At 37.1% G+C, this 20,561-nt stretch overlaps 1 protein-coding gene across 1 annotated transcript in view; it reads right to left on the bottom strand.

Annotated features, from left to right (window-relative positions):
• The window catches only part of LOC123543240 (vam6/Vps39-like protein), a 57,284-nt gene that overhangs the window by 28,082 nt on the left and 8,641 nt on the right, over positions 1-20,561 (bottom strand). Inside the window, exons 6-9 of the mRNA XM_053537339.1 lie at positions 18,964-19,074; positions 17,512-17,604; positions 16,553-16,736; positions 2,956-3,194 (exon numbers count right to left, since the gene is read on the bottom strand). Coding sequence (XP_053393314.1) covers positions 2,956-3,194; positions 16,553-16,736; positions 17,512-17,604; positions 18,964-19,074 — 627 coding nt within the window. The remainder of the gene's footprint in view (positions 1-2,955; positions 3,195-16,552; positions 16,737-17,511; positions 17,605-18,963; positions 19,075-20,561) is intronic.

Genomic DNA, 20,561 nt, shown 5'->3' with positions numbered 1-20,561 from the left:
AGCTGTTTACCATAGCAACAAAATGAAAGGACATGGATTTTTTCCATATTGCTATCCATGCACCAAGTTACAAGAAAAACTATCTTGTACTTGTACTTTTCAAGTTACATTTTATTGCAGGATCCCATCTTGTGTAACTGAATGACAGACAGATGGACAAATAGACTGAAAACTGGGAAGCACATACATCACTGGAGGAAACTAGAAAATGCTTTTGTAAAAAAAGCGCATGTCTCCCCCAATGCAAAGTCCTATAGGCAAGAAGTTAATAGAGGTCAGAAGCGAAAGTCAAAGAGACACCGATGGTTGGCTGCAATAGGGATCATCTTCTTGGCATGTATAGTCATCCCGCTAAATTTCAACACTTCTGGCCTAGTGGTTCTCAAGCCACTGTTCAGGCTCCTGTGACATTGACCTTTGATCAAGTGACCTCAAAATAAATAGGGGTCATCTACTCTGCATGTCCAATCATCCTATTAAGTTTCAACATTGTAGATCAAGTGGTTCTCAAGTTATTTCCAAAAAATGATTTTACATGAACAGGCCACTGTGACCTTGACCTTTAATAGACTGATCCCAAAATCAATAGGGGTCATCTACTCTGCATGTTCAATCATCCTATGAAGTTTCAACATTCTGGGTCAAGTGGTTCTCAAGTTATTGATCGAAACTGGTTATCAATGTTCAGGCTCCTGTGACCTTGACCTTTAACAGAGTGACCCAAAAACTAATAGGGGTCATTTACTCTGCTTGAACAATCATCCTATGAAGTTTCAACATTCTGGGTCGAGAGGTTCTTAAGTTATTGATTGGAAATGGTTTTCCATGTTCAGGCCTCTGTGACCTTGACCTTTAACAGAGTGACCCTAAAATCGTTAGGGGTCATCTACTCTGCATAATCAATCATCCTATGAAGTTTCATCATTCTGGGACAAGTGGTTCTCAAGTTACTGACCAGAAATGGTTTTCAATGTTCGGGCCCCTGTGACCTTGACCTTTAACAGAGTGACCCCAAAATCGTTAGGGGTCATCTACTCTGCATGACCAATCATCCTACGAAGTTTCAACATTCTAGGTCAAGAGGTTCTCAAGTTACTGACCGGAAATGGATTTCAATGTTCATGCCCCTCTGACCTTGACCTTTGAAGGAGTGACCCCAAAATCGATAGGGGTCATCTACTTTGCATGTACAATCATCCTATGGAATTTCAACATTCTGGGTCAAGTGGTTCTCTAGTTATTGATCAGAAATGGTTTTCAATGTTCAGGCCCCTGTGACCTTGACCTTTGACGGAATGACCCCAAAATCAATTGGGGTCATCTACTCTTCATGATCAATCATCCTATGAAGTTTCAACATTTTGGGTCAAGTGGTTCTCTAGTTATTGATCATAAATGGTTTTCAATGTTCAGGCCCCTGTGACCTTGACCTTTGACGGAGTGACCCCAAAAATAATAGAGGTCATCTACTTTGCATGTACAGTTATCCTATGGAGTTTCAACATTCTGGGTCAAGTGGTTCTCTAGTTATTGATCGGAAATGGTTTTCAATGTTCAGGCCCCTGTGACCTTGACCTTTGACAGAGTGACCCCAAAATCAATAGGGGTCATCTACTCTTCATGACCAATCATCCTATGAAGTTTCAACATTCTGGGTCAAGTGGTTCTCTAGTTATTGATCTGAAATGGTTTTCAATGTTCAGGCCCGTGACCTTGACCTTTGACGGAGTGACCCCAAAATCAATAGGGGTCATCTACTCCTCATGACCAATCATCCTATGAAGTTTCAACATTCTGGGTCAAGTGGTTCTCTAGTTATTGATCGGAAATGGTTTTCAATGTTCAGGCCCCTGTGACCTTGACCTTTGACAGAGTGACCCCAAAAACAATAGGGGTCGTCTACTCCAGCAGCCCTACAACCCTATGAAATTTGAAGGTTCTAGGTCAAATGGTTCTCCAGTTATTGCTCGGAAATGAAGTGTGACGTACGGACGGACAGGGCAAAAACTATATGGGGGGGGGAGATAAAAATTGGGGCGGAGGGGGTTGTGAGGGGGAGGGGGGGGAGACATAATTAAACAAGAGCTGTCATAGGAGACAGTCCGCATGACTATTTCAATGCTGGATAGTGAAACTGGGCACATCATAGGAAACTGGAGCTGTCACTGGGGTGTTTAATGACTCCAATGGTGGATGAAGATATTGCACACGCTTGAGTCTGTGCAAAAAATATTAAGTAATAAATATAATGTGTATCAAAACACCATGTATAATTCTAAGCAAAAAGGGGGCATAATTCATAAAATATTGATGCAAGAGTTATGCACCTTGTGTCATATGATGTGGGTGATGATGTGGAACAACTACTTCAAGTTTGAATCAAATGCATTTTGTAATAACTGAGATATAGTGAAAATGCATCAAAATTAACCTTAAATTCTAAGTAAAAGTAAAAGGAGGCATATTTCATGAAAATTTGGTGCCAGAGTTATGCACCTTGTGTCATATGGTGTGGGTGATAAGGCAGAACAACTATTTTAAGTTTGATTCAAATCCATTTAGTAATAACTGAGATATCGTAAAAGTGCATCAAAACTTTAACCTGAGATTCTAAGTTTTAGTGGGGATAGTTCATGAAATATTGGTACCAGAGTTATGGGCCTTGTGTCATATGATGTGGGTGATGATGAGGAATAACTATTTTAAGTTTAAAGAAAAGACATCAAGTAATTACAGAGATAAGGAGAAAAAAGAGGAGTAAAAAAAACTTTAACCAAGGTGGGGACGCGGAAAGACGCCGACGCCGGGGTAAGTAGGATAGCTCTCCATATACTTCGTATAGTCGAGCTAAAAAGTGAAAAGAATAAGAATGGAAGACAAGTCATACACAGTTCTCATTCTTGCCTGGAAGATTAAGTAACAGTTTGCAACAAATTTCCATTTGAATATACATACTGCCAGTTGTAATGCTAACTCAAACTCCTTATTCTGGATCAGCTGCCGTATCTGATTAGCTGTTGGTACTGCCGTTAATCTCCAGACATGGTTGCTAGATGCGATATAGGTCTGTCCACTACCCTGACATATACACTTGGCATTCTGCAGGCTTATAGACTGTATCATAAGGTGGGGATCTATCGTACGAACTTCTAAACATTTTGGTAGAACTGAGATTATATATGGGGCCTCATGCACTGAAATTATACAACATACAATTTTTGTCCATTATGAGAAAATATAGTTGAAATTTTCTTAAAAGTTACTTCAAATAAAATTATTTTCAAATCAGGCCAGTAGTTTCATGCCTGAAGGATTACATCAGAGGATTATTATTATTATTATTATTATACCAGATTTATATAGCACCCTTTTCATGATCAATTTCACCTTCAAAGGCGCTAATCAGGTATAAAATAACTCTGGAACCTACAATTGGATCTATTTGTCAGGAAATCCAAGATTTATTGTTGTTGAAGATATTTTGGAAGTTTGTATCAAATAAAACCGTAAGTGAAGCGTCTATATGGCTGCAAAAGCCAAAATAGCCAATTTTTGACCTTTAAGGGGCCATAACTCTGGTACCCATGATGGAATTTGGCCAGTTCAAGAAAAGAACCAAGACCTTGTGGTGATACAAGTTGTGTGCAAGTTTAGTTAAAATCAAATCATAAATGAAGCTGCTATTGTGTAGACAAGGCCAAAATAGCTCATTTTGGCCCTTTCAGGGGCCATAACTCTGGAACCCATCATGGGATCTAGCCGGTTCAAGAAAGCAACCGAGATCTTATGGTGACACATGTTTTGTGCATGTTTGATTAAATTCAAATCATAAATGAAGCTGCTATTGTGCAGACAAGGTCAAAATAGCTACTTTTGGCCCTTTCAGGGGCCATCACTCTGGAACCCATTAAGGAATCTCGCCAGTTCAAGAAAGGAACCAAGATCTTATGGTGATACAAGTTGTGTGCAAGTTTGGTTAAAATCAAATCATAAATGAAGCTACTATTGTGCAGACAAGGTCAAAATAGCTAATTCTGGCCCTTTCAGGGGCCATCACTCTGGAACCCAAAACGGAATCTGGCCAGTTCAAGAAAGGAACCAAAATCTTATGGTGATAGAAGTTGTGTGCCAGTTTGGTAAAAATCAAATCATAAATAAAGCTGCTATTGTGCAGACAAGGTCAAAATAGCTAATTTTGGCCCTTTCAGGGGCCATAACTCTGGATACCATAAAGGAATCTGGCCAGTTCAAGAAAGGAACCGAGATCTTATGGTGATACAAGTTGTGTGCCAGTTTGGTAAAAATCAAATCATAAATAAAGCTGCTATTGTGCAGACAAGGTCAAAATAGCTAATTTTGGCCCTTTCAGGGGCCATAACTCTGGAACCCATAATGGAATCTGGCCAGTTCAAGAAAGGAACCAAGACCTTATGGTGATACAAGTTGTGTGCAAGTTTGGTTAAAATAAAATCATAAATGAAACCACTATCGTGCAGACAAGAAATTGTTGACGCACGCATGCACGGACTGACTGCGGACGATGGACGAAGGGTGATCACAAAAGCTCATCTTGTCACTATGTGACAGGTGAGCTAATAAAAACAAGAGCACTGCAATGCAACACAAATGCAGAGCAATATTCTCATAAAACAAAGTCATATGACCTTTGACCCCCAAGTGTGACCTTGACATTGAATTTAGCCAACTGAAACATGCGCTCTGCACATCCTTTCAAAGAGTGAACATTTGTGTCAAGTTTCTCTGAAATCCAACAAGGGGTTCAAAAGTTACAGAGCGGAAGGGAAATTGCTAACCAACACACAGACAGACGGACACCGAGGCGATAACATAATACATCCCTGCGGGCGTATAAAAAAGAATTGAGATCTTATGGTGATACAAGTTGTGTGCAAGTCTGGTTAAAATCAAACCATAAATGAAGCTGCTTTTGTACAGACAAGGTCAAAATAGCCAATTTTGGCAGTTTCAGGGGCCATAACTCTGGAACCCATTATAGAATTTGGCCAGATCAAAAATGGAACCAAGATCTTTTGGTGATACAAGTTTTGTGCAAGTTTGATTAAATTCAAATCATAAATGAAGCTGCTATTGTGCAGACAAGGTCAAAAAAGCTAATTTTGGCCCTATCAGGGGCCATAACTTTGGAACCCATAATTGAATCTGGCCAGTTCCAGAAAGGAACCAAGATCTTATGGTGATACAAGTTGTGTGCAAGTCTGGTAAAAATCAAATCAAAAATAAAGCTGCTATTGTGCAGACAAGCTCAAAATAGCTCATTTTGGCCCTTTTAGGGGCCATAACTCTGGAACCCATAATAGAATCTGGCCAGTTCAAGAAAGGAACCGAGATCTTATGGTGATACAAGTTGTGTGCAAGTTTGGTTAAGATAAAATCATAAATGAAACCACTGTCGTGCAGACAAGAAATTGTTGACGGACGCACGGACTGACGACTGACGAAGGGTGATCACAAAAGCTCACCTTGTCACTATGTGACAGGTGAGCTAATAAAAGCATTCTTTTCATAAACAAGTGACAGTATTGCAGTGGCAATATACAGAAGTCCCCTACTGGTGGAAAACTTTCAATAGTGACCTTAACTTTTGACCAATAACAATGGGTCATGTGTGTGACACATACATGTACTAGTAATCTAATTATGGGAAAATTTTCTGTGTAGTAATAAACAAGAGGGTATGATGACTCTATATCACTCACCTGTTAACCTGGTCTTGGAATCATCAACATAAACATTCTGACAAAGTTTCATGAAGATCACCTCATAATTATGGCCTTTGATTTGAATGGGTGACCTAGTTTTTGACCCCACATGACCCATTTCTGGTTCAAACCTGGCCTAGGAATCATCAAGATAAACATTCTGATCATGTTTCATGAAGACTGGGAAATAAATGTGACCTTAAATAAACAGTGTTAACAAGCTTTTCCTTTGAGTGATGACCTAGTTCTTTACCAAACTTGACCCAGTTTAGAACTTGGCCTAGGAATTATAAAGATAAACATTCTTATTAAGTTTCATGAAGTCAGGATCATAAATGTGGCTCTGGAGAGTTTTAATAAGTTTCTTCTTTGATATGAGCAAGTAATTTTTGACCGCACATGACCCAGTTTTAAATCTGCCCTAGGAATCAGTAAGATAAACATTCTGACCAAAGTTTGTGAAGACAGGGTCATAAATGTGGTCTCAAGAGTGTCAACAAGCTTTTCCTTTGATTTGAGTGGGTGACCAAGTTTCTGACTCTGTAAGACCTAGTTTTGAACTTGGCCTAGCAATCAGTAATATAAACATTCCACCAAGTGTCATAAATGTGGCCTCTATGTTATTAACAAGCTTTTCCTTTGATTTGACCTGGTGATCTAGTTTTTGACTCCATATGACCCAGTTTCCAATTTGGTCTAGAGATTACCAAGATAAACATCCTGTGCAAGTTTGACAAAGCATAAATGAAACCTCTATATGGCTGGAAGAGCTAAAATAGAAAATTTTGTCCCTTTCATGAGCAGAAACTCTTGAACCAATGACTGGATCTAGCCGATTTTCAAAAGAACCAAGATCTTATTGTAACTTAAGTTGTTTGTAAGTGTGGTCAAAATTGAATGTAAAATGTCACTTCTATCATATTCACAAGGTAAAAATTAACAACTTTTGGCTCTTTCAGAGGTCAATCAGGGGCTGTAACTCACAACCCTATGATTGGATCTGATGGATTCATTCCAAATCCAAGATTTACTGCTGTTAACAATATTTTGCAAGTTTGAATCAAATCAAACTAGAGTTGTCACAGGAGTGACGAATTATACCCCCACAATATGGCCTTGTCACAGAACTAAACCAATGTCAAAGCTGAACTTACTTGACCTTTAACCTACTGACCTCAAAATCAATAGAGGTCATCTGCTGGTCATGATCAACCTCCCTAAGAAGTTTCAAGATCCTCGGCCCAAGCGCTCTCAAGTTATTGTCCGAAAAAGGTTTAAATGTTTCGGGTCGCTCTGACCTTTGACCTTTGGAAATCAAAATCAATACATGTCATCTGCTGGTCATGGCAAACCTCCCTATTAAGTTTCGTGATCCTAGTCCCAAATGTTCTGAAGTTATTGTCCGAAAACAGTTTAAATGTTCTTGGTCACTGTGACCCTGACCTCTGACCTACTGATCTCAAAATCATTAGGGGTCATCTGCTGGTCATAAACAACCTCTCTATTTATTTTCATGATCCTAGGCTCCAGCATTCTCAAGTTATCATCCAGAAACCGTTTAACTGTTTCATGATGTTGTGACCTTGACCTTTGACCTACTAGCCTCAAAGTCGAACTTGACCTGTGTTCAATCATGTTACACCTGTGTACAAAAATTTATGATCCTAGACCCAAGTGCTCTCAAGTTATCATCCAGAAACCGTTTAACTGTTCCGAGTCAGTGTGACCTTGCCCTTTGACCTACTGACCTCAAGGTCGAACTTGACCTTTATTTCATGATATTACACATGTGTACCAAAATTTATGATCCTAGACCCAAGTGTTCTCATGTTATCATCTGGAAACCAATTAACTGTTTCTAGTCACTGTGACCTTGACCTTTGACCAACAGACCCCAAAGTTGAACTTACCTGTATGTCAAGATGTTACACCTGTGTACCAAAAATTATTTAAATCGGTCAAGCCTTTCTGAGTTATCATCCAGAAATCATTTTACTGTTCAGGGTCACTGTGACCTTGACCTTTGACCTACTGACCCCAAATTCGAACTTGGCCTATATTTTCTGAGTTTACACCTGTGTACCAAGAATTATTTAAATTGGTCAAGCCTTTCAAGAGTTTTCATCTGAAAACCATGAAAACCAACGGACCAATCAACTGACCGACCGACCACCAAGCTTACTCCTATATACCCCCCACCCCAAACTTCGTTTTGTGGGGGTATAACTATCAATAAAGTTTCTATATGGCTGGAAAAAAAACAACAGCAAATTTTGGCCCTTTAAGAGGCCAAAACTCTGGAATCTATGATGGAATCTGGCTAGTTTTCCTAACGAACAGGGATATTATGCCAATACAAGTTGTGTGCAAGTTTGATTAAATTCAACTGCAAAATGTTGTCTCTATCAAGTTCACAAGAATTGTGGATAGACAAAATTGTGGTTGGATGACAGACGGAGGGCGATCACAAAAGCTCACCTTGCAACTATGTGACAAGTGAGCTAAAAATGTAAGTGGAAACCATTTAAGCAGACAGTGGAAAATGGGGTCTTGGAAAGATTTATTTATAGGCAATTAATAAAGACTCAGAGGGCAATGGATAGTTTGATGGTTTTAGTGAAAGCTGTTGAGGCACAGGGAAACTGTAAAAGTAAACATACAAATAGAATATTACTAATGGGAAAGACATTTAATATATATCACTGTATAGGATCATTGATATAAGGGACTGAATGCAAATGGTCATCATATACAATACGTTGATATCAGAGTTACTTCCCTTGAAAAATTAGTTTCTTAAACCAAAAAGAGCAAATATATTGTTTGGAAAAAATATAATCATCAACTACCTAGACTTTTAAATTTTAGTTTTCTGTAAATTTTCCAGGTCAGTATTCCATTTCTTATCTTTATCAACTTCTTACCATATTTTAGTACTTACATTATAAAAACTGCTCAAATTAAAAAATGTAAAAAATATCATGTATACAAATCTAGGAAATAAAACAGTGAAAATTACATAACACAATCAGGAAAATATTTTATGAAGTCTGTCATGTTTAAAATTTTATTATTTCAGGATGTTTCGTACACCAGATTACTATCATAATATATCCATGAGACTGTCTGCAGTCCTGGATGACATTGGAGTAAATGAAAATATTGTGATGAAGAGGAGGAGGACATTTTTACTGAGTGAAACTATAGACACAATCCATTTCAGAGCAATTGGTAGACAAAGAACTGTTTATAAATTAGGCAGTCAATCAGAAGGCACCACAACACACGGACTGCGATCAGATAGTGACACACTTAGCTGTATGGATAATAGCATTGTGATACAGGACTGGTCTGAGTGGACTCCAAGTAAATTTAACTTCCTGATGATCCAGAATGAAACAACACCACCTGGTTATTGTCGTCTACAAGTACTAAGGGATGATGCTCCACTTCCAGTTACACATGAAATAGGCAATGAATATGTAAAGGATACACAAGGACGGATCTTGTTGAAGAACACAATAATTGATTCTCTCATGACAGCAGGACGACAGCGACAAGGACCATCATTTGCATCAACTGCAGGACCAGGTTTTGCTGCAAGTGACCTTGTTTTAGCATTTTCTTGTAAATCATGGCCCCAGTCATCAAGAGCTTGGCTGCACCAGCATGAAACAAATACATGGCCAACAGCAGAAATGAGGAGATATGTAAAATCAACAAAGTGTTATGTTGTTGGCATTGGCAGCAGAGCAAGTGAAAATGCAGCCTTTGAATGGAGACTTTCTACCTCATTAGCTGAACGCTGCTTGATGTTCAATTTGAATATCACACAGATAAAATGTTATATCTTAATGAAAATGATTCTTAAAACATACATGTACATTAATGTTGAAAGTTACATTTCAAGTTTCATGTGTAAAACTGTTTTATTTCACTGTATAGCAAGTAAACCTTCATGTGTATGGAAAGAGTGTAATATATTAAACTGTTTAAATTACTGTCTATTTACACTGAACAATTGTTTATTGAATGAACACTGTCCCCATTTCATTGTTCATGAAAACAATTTAATGGCAGGAAAATTTTCTGCAGAAGTCAAACAGCAGTTACTTGAAAGAATGTCAACTTTGATACCATCTGATGGCATTTCTCTTTTTGGAATTCAGACTGACAACCTTGGTGAAAGACTTCAGATTAAGCTCAATATGATAAATGAAGTACATCATGATATACAACAGCCAGATGAGTACACAATACTTGTAACGGGTAATTTATTAGTTAATACAGCTCGAGATGTTTTATACATAGAGAAAGCAGGAGATAGAAATTTAGAAACATTATTACCTGAAGTGAAACAACTAGAAACATACTACAGAACTGGTGACATTTTAGGAAAGACAGCATGCAGACTTCTAATACCTCTACTCTGTACCTCAATAGGATCTCTGATAGCCTCACAGAACATTCAAATTAACAGCACAGTTTCTCCTCAAGCACTTACATGGATTGAAGCTGGACTGGACTCAGATGTTGCTTCAAGCAGACTAAAACTTGCATCTATAATGTACTGTGTAGGCAATGTAGAAAGAGCTACTTTAATTCTTTCACTTATAGAAGAACAATATAATATAGAAGTTATCGAGCCTATATGTCACTGCTATGACTTCCCTAAACCTTACATTAAGAGAGGATTTGGTCAAATTTCTAGTCAATATGGTGTAGAAGCTTTAAAATATATTGTTGCATTTTGTGTTAAATTTTTCACTTCGGAAATAAACTGTGTACCACATGAACTTCAGTTTGAAATGTTTAGGTCAACACAAGAGGACCTGCTTCATAGAGGTAGAGGTGATGACTGGATGGACTGTGCTGTAGTAGACTCACTTCCATATCTTTATTTTCTACAATACAAGACATACTGTTTCCTACAGAGACCCGAGGAACAGCAACAAGCACTGACCAAACTTGGGTGGGTCATTAGAACAGAAGACAACCTTGGACACAGAGAAACAGCACTGAATTTACTAGGCCAGTGCATGGAACAGGAGAACAGACCTGTTGATGCTCTACAATGCTACCTGTCATCTTTACGCCTTAGAGAAAGAAACAATGCTGCTAGATTTCATATATGCAGGTGTTTGGCTAATATAAACTCATAAAGATCTAGCGTAACCTGAACTGACAGGTGACTCTGATTTTCAACTGGCACAATGACAACAATCGGGTCATAATGACCCTGGATCGCTCACCTGAGTAATATGAGCTACATGTTTCAAAGATCAAACTGATGATAAAATATTAAGAAAGTCAGTAGGTCACATTCATGGTCAATGATATTCAGTTTTACGATTGGTGTGCAAAACTGTGTATGTCATCAAAATTTCAAGGCTGTATCTTAAAAAACAAGAAAGTAGGTCAGCAGGTCAAGGTCACAGTCAAGTGACATCATATTACTTGGGGTCATCAGGTTATTATTATTAAACAGTCTTGGAAATAGGATCAAATGATTTTTTAAGTATTTTTTCCTATATAACTCACACAGTAACTAAGTGACCCCAGGGTGGGGCCTCTTTTAACCCCATGGGCATAATTTGAACAACTTTGGTAGAGGACTACTAGAAAATGCATCATACCAAATATCAAAAGCATAGGTCGTATGTTTTCAGACAAGAAGATTTTTAAAGTTTTTTTTCCTATATAAGTCTATATAAAACTTTGGACCCCCAAGGGCAGGGCCTTTTTTCACCCCAGGGATACAATTTGAACAATTCTGGTTGAGGACTATAAGACAATGCTACAAACCAAATACAGTGCATTCGCGGTTCTACGAATCGCAATTTAATGAAATACCGGTATACTACGAAAAGGTGTTGTGGTCCCGGCTGCTTTCCTTCTTATTTCTATGTTACAAAGTCGCTGTTTTATGAAAATGCAATTTTACGAAAATGCGCTCCTACGAATGTATTGTTATGCCCTTTAAGCCTGTTTTCAACTTGTTTTAGTTGCGATTTTACAAATACCTGTATCGTCTAAGTTTTCACACCTTCCATAATGGTGTGAAAAACGCTTAAGAGCGGAAAGTGTCACTATCAATTAGCTGGATGTAAACAGTAATTAAAGTGAGAAAACTTAGTAACTGAATTCGAAACATACGCTGTACACTATGAAACAATTTAGTAGTTATTTCTTCTCCTATAACTATCAGATCAGATGGCATACCACTGCACACTTGCTTTGGTATCTATAAGCCTCAAACAGTCACTGCATAAAGAAGATAAAAATAAATATTTTAGTCCTGATCGTCAGTAAACTGTCGTTTAATTATTCCGAAAAAAAAAATCAATGAAGGGTAGCTGAACCGGTACATGCAATTGCGATTTTTGTTCTTGTGCAATAATGTACCTTGTATATATTTTATGTACAGTGAATAAAAATTGAAGAAAAAAACAACACGTTTTATATTCCAGATACCATCTGAGCTCAGATTCGAATAAGATCTGTAGAAAACCCAGAAGTACATATAAAACTGGTATACATGTACTCCGATATGAAAATCACATATTTAAATATCATGGGTTATAATGTGTAAATAATAAGATGCTGTATAGCGAAATTTCCTATGCTGCGCTCGAACGAAAATGCGATATTACGAAAAAAACGTTCAATTCTTTGAACAATTTTGAAAGGGGGCCACCCAAGGATCATTCCTGTGAAGTTCGGTGTAATTATGACCAGTGGTTTTCAAGAAGAAGTTTTTTTAGAAATTGTTGACGGACACACGACGCACGACTGACGACTGACGACGGACATCAAGCGGTCACAATAGCTCCTCTTGTCACTTTGTGACAGGTGAGCTAAAAAGTACAAAGTTCCAAAATTATAGCTATTAAAGCTTTCAAGAAAAAGTTGACCAACAAAAATCTTACCAAACATTTAAGTTGACAATCAAGTGAAGCCAATGCCTCACAGATTCTTGTGAAAGATCAGATACGCTAAAAATACATATTTGGCCACCAGGAACTTATGAACTGTCATGGGAAGATAGATGCAAGTTGAAATCGTTGTTAGAATAATGCCAGATACTTTCAATGACATAATTTATGTACTTAATACTGTGTTTTGAAATATAATAAATTAACAGCAAAATTTACTAATAAACGGCTTTGACTGGAACATTTTGTCTGTTCAGGCAAAAACATTATATCACAAAACATTACATGTGGAGTTTCAGCTAATGTGTTATAGAGACAGAACTTATTGTTGACTTATATTGCACAAAAAGATACTAAACTACAATATAAAAGAAACTAATGCTCCAATTTTCAATTTCATATTATTCATATTTTTATATCTACATATTTGTTTCATACAAAAAAATCACAATTAGTCATATATGCATTCATTTTGTACCTTTTTCTTGAAAACTATGTCTTGTCAACAACTTAACAGTGCCAAACCATGAATAAACAAGAGGGTCATAATGACCCTGAATCGCTCACCTGTGTAATATGAGCCACATGTTTAAAATGGCAAACTGATGCTAAAATATTAACAAGAGGGCCATGATGGCCCTATATCGCTCACCTGAGTACCATTGCTTTAACCAAAAACAAAAAGAAGAAATTCTTACAAGGTACAGATATGTAAAAATACCTACACCTAAAAATACCATCCATGTTGTGCCACAGAAAAGTGGTCTTGGTTTTTCCCTACGGCCAATAATAAACAAGAGGACCATGATGGTCCTGAATCGCTCACCTCTTCCCACATGACCCAGTTTTGAGTATGACGTCGTTTTTTCTACTATTTGACATAGTGACCTAGTTTTTGAGCTCATGTGACCCAGTTTTGAACCTGACCTAGATATTTTCAAGATAAAAATTCTGACCAATTTTCATGAAAATCCATTGAAAAATATGGTCTCTAGAGAGGTCACAAGGTTTTTCTATTATTTGACCTATTGACCTAGTTTTCGAAGGTACATGACCCTGTTTTGAACTTTATCTAGATATCATCAAGGTGAACATTCTCACTAATTTTCATGAAGATCTCATGAAAAATATGGCCTCTAGAGAGGTCACAAGGTTTTTCTGTTTTTATACCTACTGGCCTAGTTTTTCACCGCACGTGACCCAGTTTGAAACTGACCTAGATATCATCAAGGTGAACATTCAGATCAATTTTCATGAAGATCCATTGAAAAATATGGCCTCTAGAGAGGTCAAAAGATTTTAATAATTTTAGACCTACTGACCTAGTTTTTGACCGCAGTTGACCCAGTTTCGAACTTGACCTAGATATCATCAAGACGAACATTCAGACCAACTTTCATACAGATCCCATGAAAAGTATGGCCTCACGAGAGGTCACAAGGTTTTTTTATTATTTGACCTACTGACCTAGTTTTTTATGGCACGTGACCCAGTTTCGAGCTTGACCTAGATATTATCAAGGTGAACATTCTGACCAATTTTTATGGAGATCCATTCACAAGTATGGCCTCTAGAGAGGTCACAAGGTTTTTCTATTTTTAGACCTACTGACCTAGTTTTTGACCGCAAATGACCCTGTTTCAAATTTCACCTAGATATCATCATGATGAACATTCAGACCAATTTTCATACAGATCCCATGAAAAATATGGCCTTTAGAGAGGTCACAAGATTTTTTTATTATTTGACCTACTGACCTAGTTTTCGAAGGCACGTGACCCACTTTCGAACTTGACCTAGATATCATCAAGATGAACATTCAGACCAACTTTCATACAGATCCCATGAAAAATATGGCCTCTAGAGAGGTCACAAGGTTTTTCTATTATTTGACCTACTGACCTAGTTTTTGAAGGTATGTGACCCATTTTCGAACCTGACCTAGATATCATCAAGGTGAACATTCTGACCAATTTTCATGAAGATCTCATGAAATATATGGCCTCTAGAGAGGTCACAAGGTTTTTCTATTTTAAGACCTACTGACCTAGTTTTTGACCGCACTTGACCCAGTTTCGAACTTGACCTAGATATCATCAAGATGAAAGTTCAGACCAACTTTCATACAGATCCAATGAAAAATATGGCCTCTAGAGAGGTCACAAGGTTTTTCTATTATTTGACCTACTGACCTAGTTTTTGATGGCATGTGACCCACTATCGAACTTGACCTAGATATCATCAAGGTGAACGTTCTGACCAATTTTCATGAAGATCTTATGAAATATATGGCCTCTAGAGAGGTCACAAGGTTTTTCTATTTTTAGACCTACTGACCTAGTTTTTGATGGCACGTGACCCAGTTTCAAATTTGACCTAGAAATCATCAAGGTGAACATTCTGACCAATTTTCATGAAGATCTTGTGAAATATATGGCCTCTAGAGAGGTCACAAGGTTTTTCTATTTTTAGACCTACTGACCTAGTTTTTGACGGCACGTAACCCAGTTTCGAACTTGACCTAGATATCATCAAGGTGAACATTCTGACCAATTTTCATGAAGATCTTGTGAAATATATGGCCTCTAGAGAGGTCACAAGGTTTTTCTATTTTTAGACCTACTGACCTAGTTTTTTATGGCACGTGACCCAGTTTCGAACTTGACCTAGATATCATCAAGGTGAACATTCTGACCAATTTTCATGAAGATCTTGTGAAATATATGGCCTCTAGAGAGGTCACAAGGTTTTTCTATTTTTAGACCTACTGACCTAGTTTTTGATGGCACGTAACCCAGTTTCAAACTTGACCTAGATATCATCAAGGTGAACATTCTGACCAATTTTCATGAAGATCTTGTGAAATATATGGCCTCTAGAGAGGTCACAAGGTTTTTCTATTTTTAGACCTACTGACCTAGTTTTTTATGGCACGTGACCCAGTTTCGAACTTGACCTAGATATCATCAAGATGAACATTCTGACCAACTTTCATAAAAATCCCATGAAAAATGTGACCTCTAGAGTGGTCACAAGCAAAAGTTTACGGACGGACGCACGGACGCACGGACTGACGGACGACGGACGACGGACACAGCGCGATCACAAAAGCTCACCTTGTCACTTTGTGACAGGTGAGCTAAAAAGTAGGTCAGTAGGTCAAATTCATGGTCAATGGAAGTCAGTTTTAAGATAGGTGTGCGAAACTGTACATGTCATCCAAATTTCAAGGCTGTATCTTAAAAAACAAAAAAGTATGTCAATAGGTCAAGGTCACAGTCAAGTGTCCCCTAACTGCTTGGGGTCATCAGGTAATTATAATTAAACAGTCTAGGGAATATGATCTGATATTTTTTAAGTATTTATTCCTGTATAACTCATATAACAAGTGATCCCTAGGGTAAGGCCTCTTTTCACCCCAGAGTCATAATCTGAACAACCTTGTTAGAGATCCAGTAGGCAATGCTACATACCAAATATCAAAGGAACTTTCAGACAAGAAGATTTTTTTCCCTATATAAATCAATGTTAAATTTGGAGCCCCCAGGGCAGGGCCTCTTTCCACCCAGGAGCATAATTTGAACAATTTTGGTAGGGGACCACAAAGCAATGCAACATACCAAATATCAAAAGACTAGGCCTTACAGTCTCTGACAAGAAGATTTTTAAAGTTTATTCCTCTATAAGTCTATGTAACACTTGAGATACCCCGGGGCAGGGCCTCTTTTCACCCCAGGGTAATAAAGAAGAAGGTTTTTTGAGAAAAAGTTGACAGACACACGACGGACGACGGACATCAAGCAGTCACAAAAGCTCACCATGAGCCTTTGGCTCAGGTGAGCTAAAAACATTGTAAACCAGATATTAAAACTATACCTGAGGCTATTGGAATGTCTGTCCATTTCACTGGATGTTTCTTGGCTGGCTGACCCTCTTTGTCTATAAATATTGACATGTCATCACGACCGACAATAAATCCAGCATCCTTCAGGTACGTTATCACAGGCTCTGTCTGCTTGCTTCCAAGCGGAAACAACTCTTTTGACTCTCCTGACTCAATCTTAAACAAAATTTCTTATATAAAGAAAACATTAATTTCATACAAATGGCTAAATACTACATGGTATTGTTATGAAAAAAGTTTGTACTATGTTGAATATACTCTTCCATGTGTATAAAAGTTATAGACCAGACAAGAAAAATGAAGTAAAATCTTTCATATCCAAATATGACCATGTTATCTTATTTTGGTGGTTATTTGCGCCAAGTTAATTTGAAAGACATCAATGAAACACAGTTATTAGCCAGACACATTTTTTGCACATACAAATATGCACAGGCATTTGGTGATAGAAGTTTTCAAACTGTAGGGCCGAAACTATGGAACAAACTACCAGCAGAGGTGAGAAATTCTGATTCAGTAGACACTTTTAAGAAAAAGATCAAAACACTGTTTTTAGCAGCTTTGAATCATAGTTTTATTTCTCTGTTGATGGACTGAATATGGTAGAAATGCTGAGTATACGCTACTATGTAGTGTGGTCGACGTATGTTTAATACGCAATGTTGTATAACTGTATAATAATTTTGTCAAATATGTCGTGTTTCATTGTTTGATACCATTATGTATATATTTTATCATAAAATTTTTAATTTAATGTACAATGCCACTGAATATACTATGTGTAAAATTAGGCGTTTAATCAAAGAAAGCAGTTTCAGTTTCAGAGGCACACAGACAAGGGTAATCATTCTAAATGGTAGAGGCAAATAGATACAGACAGTTTCAAAACTATTCAAATATTTTCTCATTAAAAAATTCACATTAAACTCACTTTGACAATGAAATAATCTCTCTTGAAACCAACACACAGTCTGTCCTTGAACCAAACCATTGCTCGTGGAATGTCATACATGTTCATCTCCGGCTGAAATAGATCAACTAACTACAGTTACAACAACAGTGTCTCACTGAATAAAGATGTTTAAATAGCAGGATGCAACAACAAAGTATAAATAGCACCCATTATATTTCTTTACATAAGCTATGTAATACACTATCAAACATCTATAAGATTTCAAAGTTTCCTATACATGTATTCTTAATCATTAAAGCCTTCCAGCACCAAGCGATATACTAAAACAAGAGCTGTCTGATGACAGTGCGCTTGACTATTCAAAGGCTTGTCAATAAAATGGATTTTATAATAGTACTGTTACAACTGTGTCACAGAAACATCAACATTATAAAACGTGCTGTAATTTACAAGTACTTACAATGGCAGAAATCTGTATGCAATATTTACACTTTAAGTACAAAAGGGGCAAAGTTCTGTTAAAATACAAGTCCAAGATATGCGACCTTATACACTGATCCTTAACATAGCTTTGTAGTCTCAATCCAATAGTCCTAGTACTTAGAAAGATTTTAAGTTGCATGCAAAACCTCAATATGAACTAAGTAGACAAAGGGGTATAATTCTGTTAAAATACAATTCAGAGTTATTGGACTTGGCCCAGTGACCATATGCAATGACCCCAAGACATGTGTGAAGTTTCAATACTATAGCCCCCAAGTACTTACAAAGGCAGAAAATTGTACTCTGTATTAACACATGAATTTTCTGAGTATAAAAAGGCACATAATTTTGTTAAAATACAAGTTAGACTTCTAGGACCTGGACCTTAGACTATATTTACTGACCCTAAAGACATGTGTGAAGTTTGAATTCAATGTATCAATGCATCGCAGAGATAGTTATTATCATTATGAATAATTTTAATCAAATTTCTAAGTTAAAAAGGGGCATAACTCTGAAAATACTACTTACAGGGTAATGTCCCTTGTCAAACGTGCAAACTGTCACTACATGCAAGTATTCAAAGTCTCAGTTGAATATCTTTGATAGTGTTCAAGATATTAGACTTTATCAAAAACTTTAACCAAAATTTTTAAGTTAAAAGGGGCATAACTCTAAAAACATTGCTGACAGAGTAATGTCCCTTGTCATACAGGTGCACACTGTCAGTATATGCAAGTATTCCAAGTCTCAGTTGAATATCTTTGATAGTTTTCAAGATATTTGACATTATAAAAAACTTTAACCAATGCTGACGCCGGGGTGAGTAGTATAGCTCTCCATATTCTTCGAATAGTCAAGCTAAAAATACCACCAAATCTATAAAATCCCTGTTCTTCCTGCACTAAATGATAGGCTAAGAAAATTACCACCAAATCTATTAAATCCCTGTTCTTCCTGCACCAAGTGACATACCAAGATACTTACCACCAAATCTATAAAATCTCTGTTCTTCCAGAACATAATCTGAAGTTTCCGTCTTGTTGCCACACATATCTGTAATGTTGCTTGCTTCTCTCCACTGAGAGATACAATTGTCTAAAATGTATATCATATCATTAATCCTTTTATGGAAAACTTAAGCAAAAGTAATATATGGTTATATTCTGAGATGAAATTATATTCAGTGTATGAAAATACAGAAATTAATATGTTCCATATATAGTGCAGATTCAACACTTATACTCATTTCAACATGTGGGCTAACAATACTGTAGTCCACAATGTAATGCACAATTGTGATGCTATAAACAGTAAATGAGTCATTCATCTTTCGCAATTCTGAAATTACTAGTCAGATTGACAGTTAAATTTTAAATTATCTTATGATTACCTCCCTTTACTTGTAACATTCAGCCTTTGTTCAAACCTTGAAAATACATGCCATTCAAATTTCATGCCATGAGAAAATCAACATAGTGGCTTTGCAACCAGCATGGATCCAGACCAGCCTGTGCAGTCTGGTCAGGATCCATGCTGTTCGCTAATGGTTTCTTTCATTGCAACAGGCTTTGAAAGCGAACAGCATGGATCCTGACCAGACTGCGCATCTAATTTTGCTAAAACTGACCAAAGTTGCCTCATAAGATGATATGTCAAACAAATGTCTACTAGTGAAGATTACAAATGAAATTTTAAAGGCGGGTATGTCCTGAATAATCTTAATATTTTAACAAGAGATCACAGAGTGATCTTGGCGCCCACCAATGTGCCATTTTTGAGTGTTCCAAATTTCAAGACTTACTGGCTAGCTCAAGGTCAAATTTCATTTCCGTACACAACACAAATCTATGCATGTGGTCCAAATTTGAAGCCTGTACCTTCAAAAATGTGAAAGTAGGTCACTAGGTCAATGTCAAGGTCAAAGTTTGTTTCGTTACACAAAACAATGCATGTGGTCCTAAATTTGAAGCCTGTACCTTAAAAATATGAAAGTAGGTCACTAGGTCAATGTAAAGGTCAAAGGTCATTTCAGTACACAAAACTATGCAAGTGGTTCAAATTTGAAGGCTGTAGCTTGAGAAATGTAAAAGTAGGTCACTAGGTCAAAATCAAGGTCAAATTTTATTTCAGAATAAAAACTATGCATGTGGTCCAAATTTGAAGCCTGTACCTTCAAAAATGTGAAAGTAGGTCACTAGGTCAATGTCAAGGTCAAAGTTTTTTTCGGTACACAAAACTATGCATGTAGTCCACATTTGAAGGCTGTAGTTTGAGAAATGTGAAAGTAGGTCACTAGGTCAAAATCAATGTCAAATTTCATTTTGAAACACGAAACTATGCATATGGTCCAAATTTGATGCCTGTACCTTCAAAAATGTGAAAGTAGGTCACTAGGTCAAAATAAAGGTCAAAGTTTTTTCCAGTGCACAAAATTATGCATGTGGTCCAAATTTGAAGGCTGTAGCTACAGAAATGTGAAATAGGTCACTAGGTCAAAATCAAGGTCAACTCATGTCAAGGTTCATCTTGCCACTCAAAAATATACATGTGGTCCAAGTTTGAATGTTGTAGTTACTGACAAG

The sequence above is a fragment of the Mercenaria mercenaria genome, chromosome 1 (genome assembly GCF_021730395.1).
Source record: "Mercenaria mercenaria strain notata chromosome 1, MADL_Memer_1, whole genome shotgun sequence".
Classification (NCBI taxonomy): Eukaryota; Metazoa; Mollusca; class Bivalvia; order Venerida; family Veneridae; genus Mercenaria; species Mercenaria mercenaria.
This window is presented reverse-complemented; position numbering and strand designations above follow the sequence as displayed.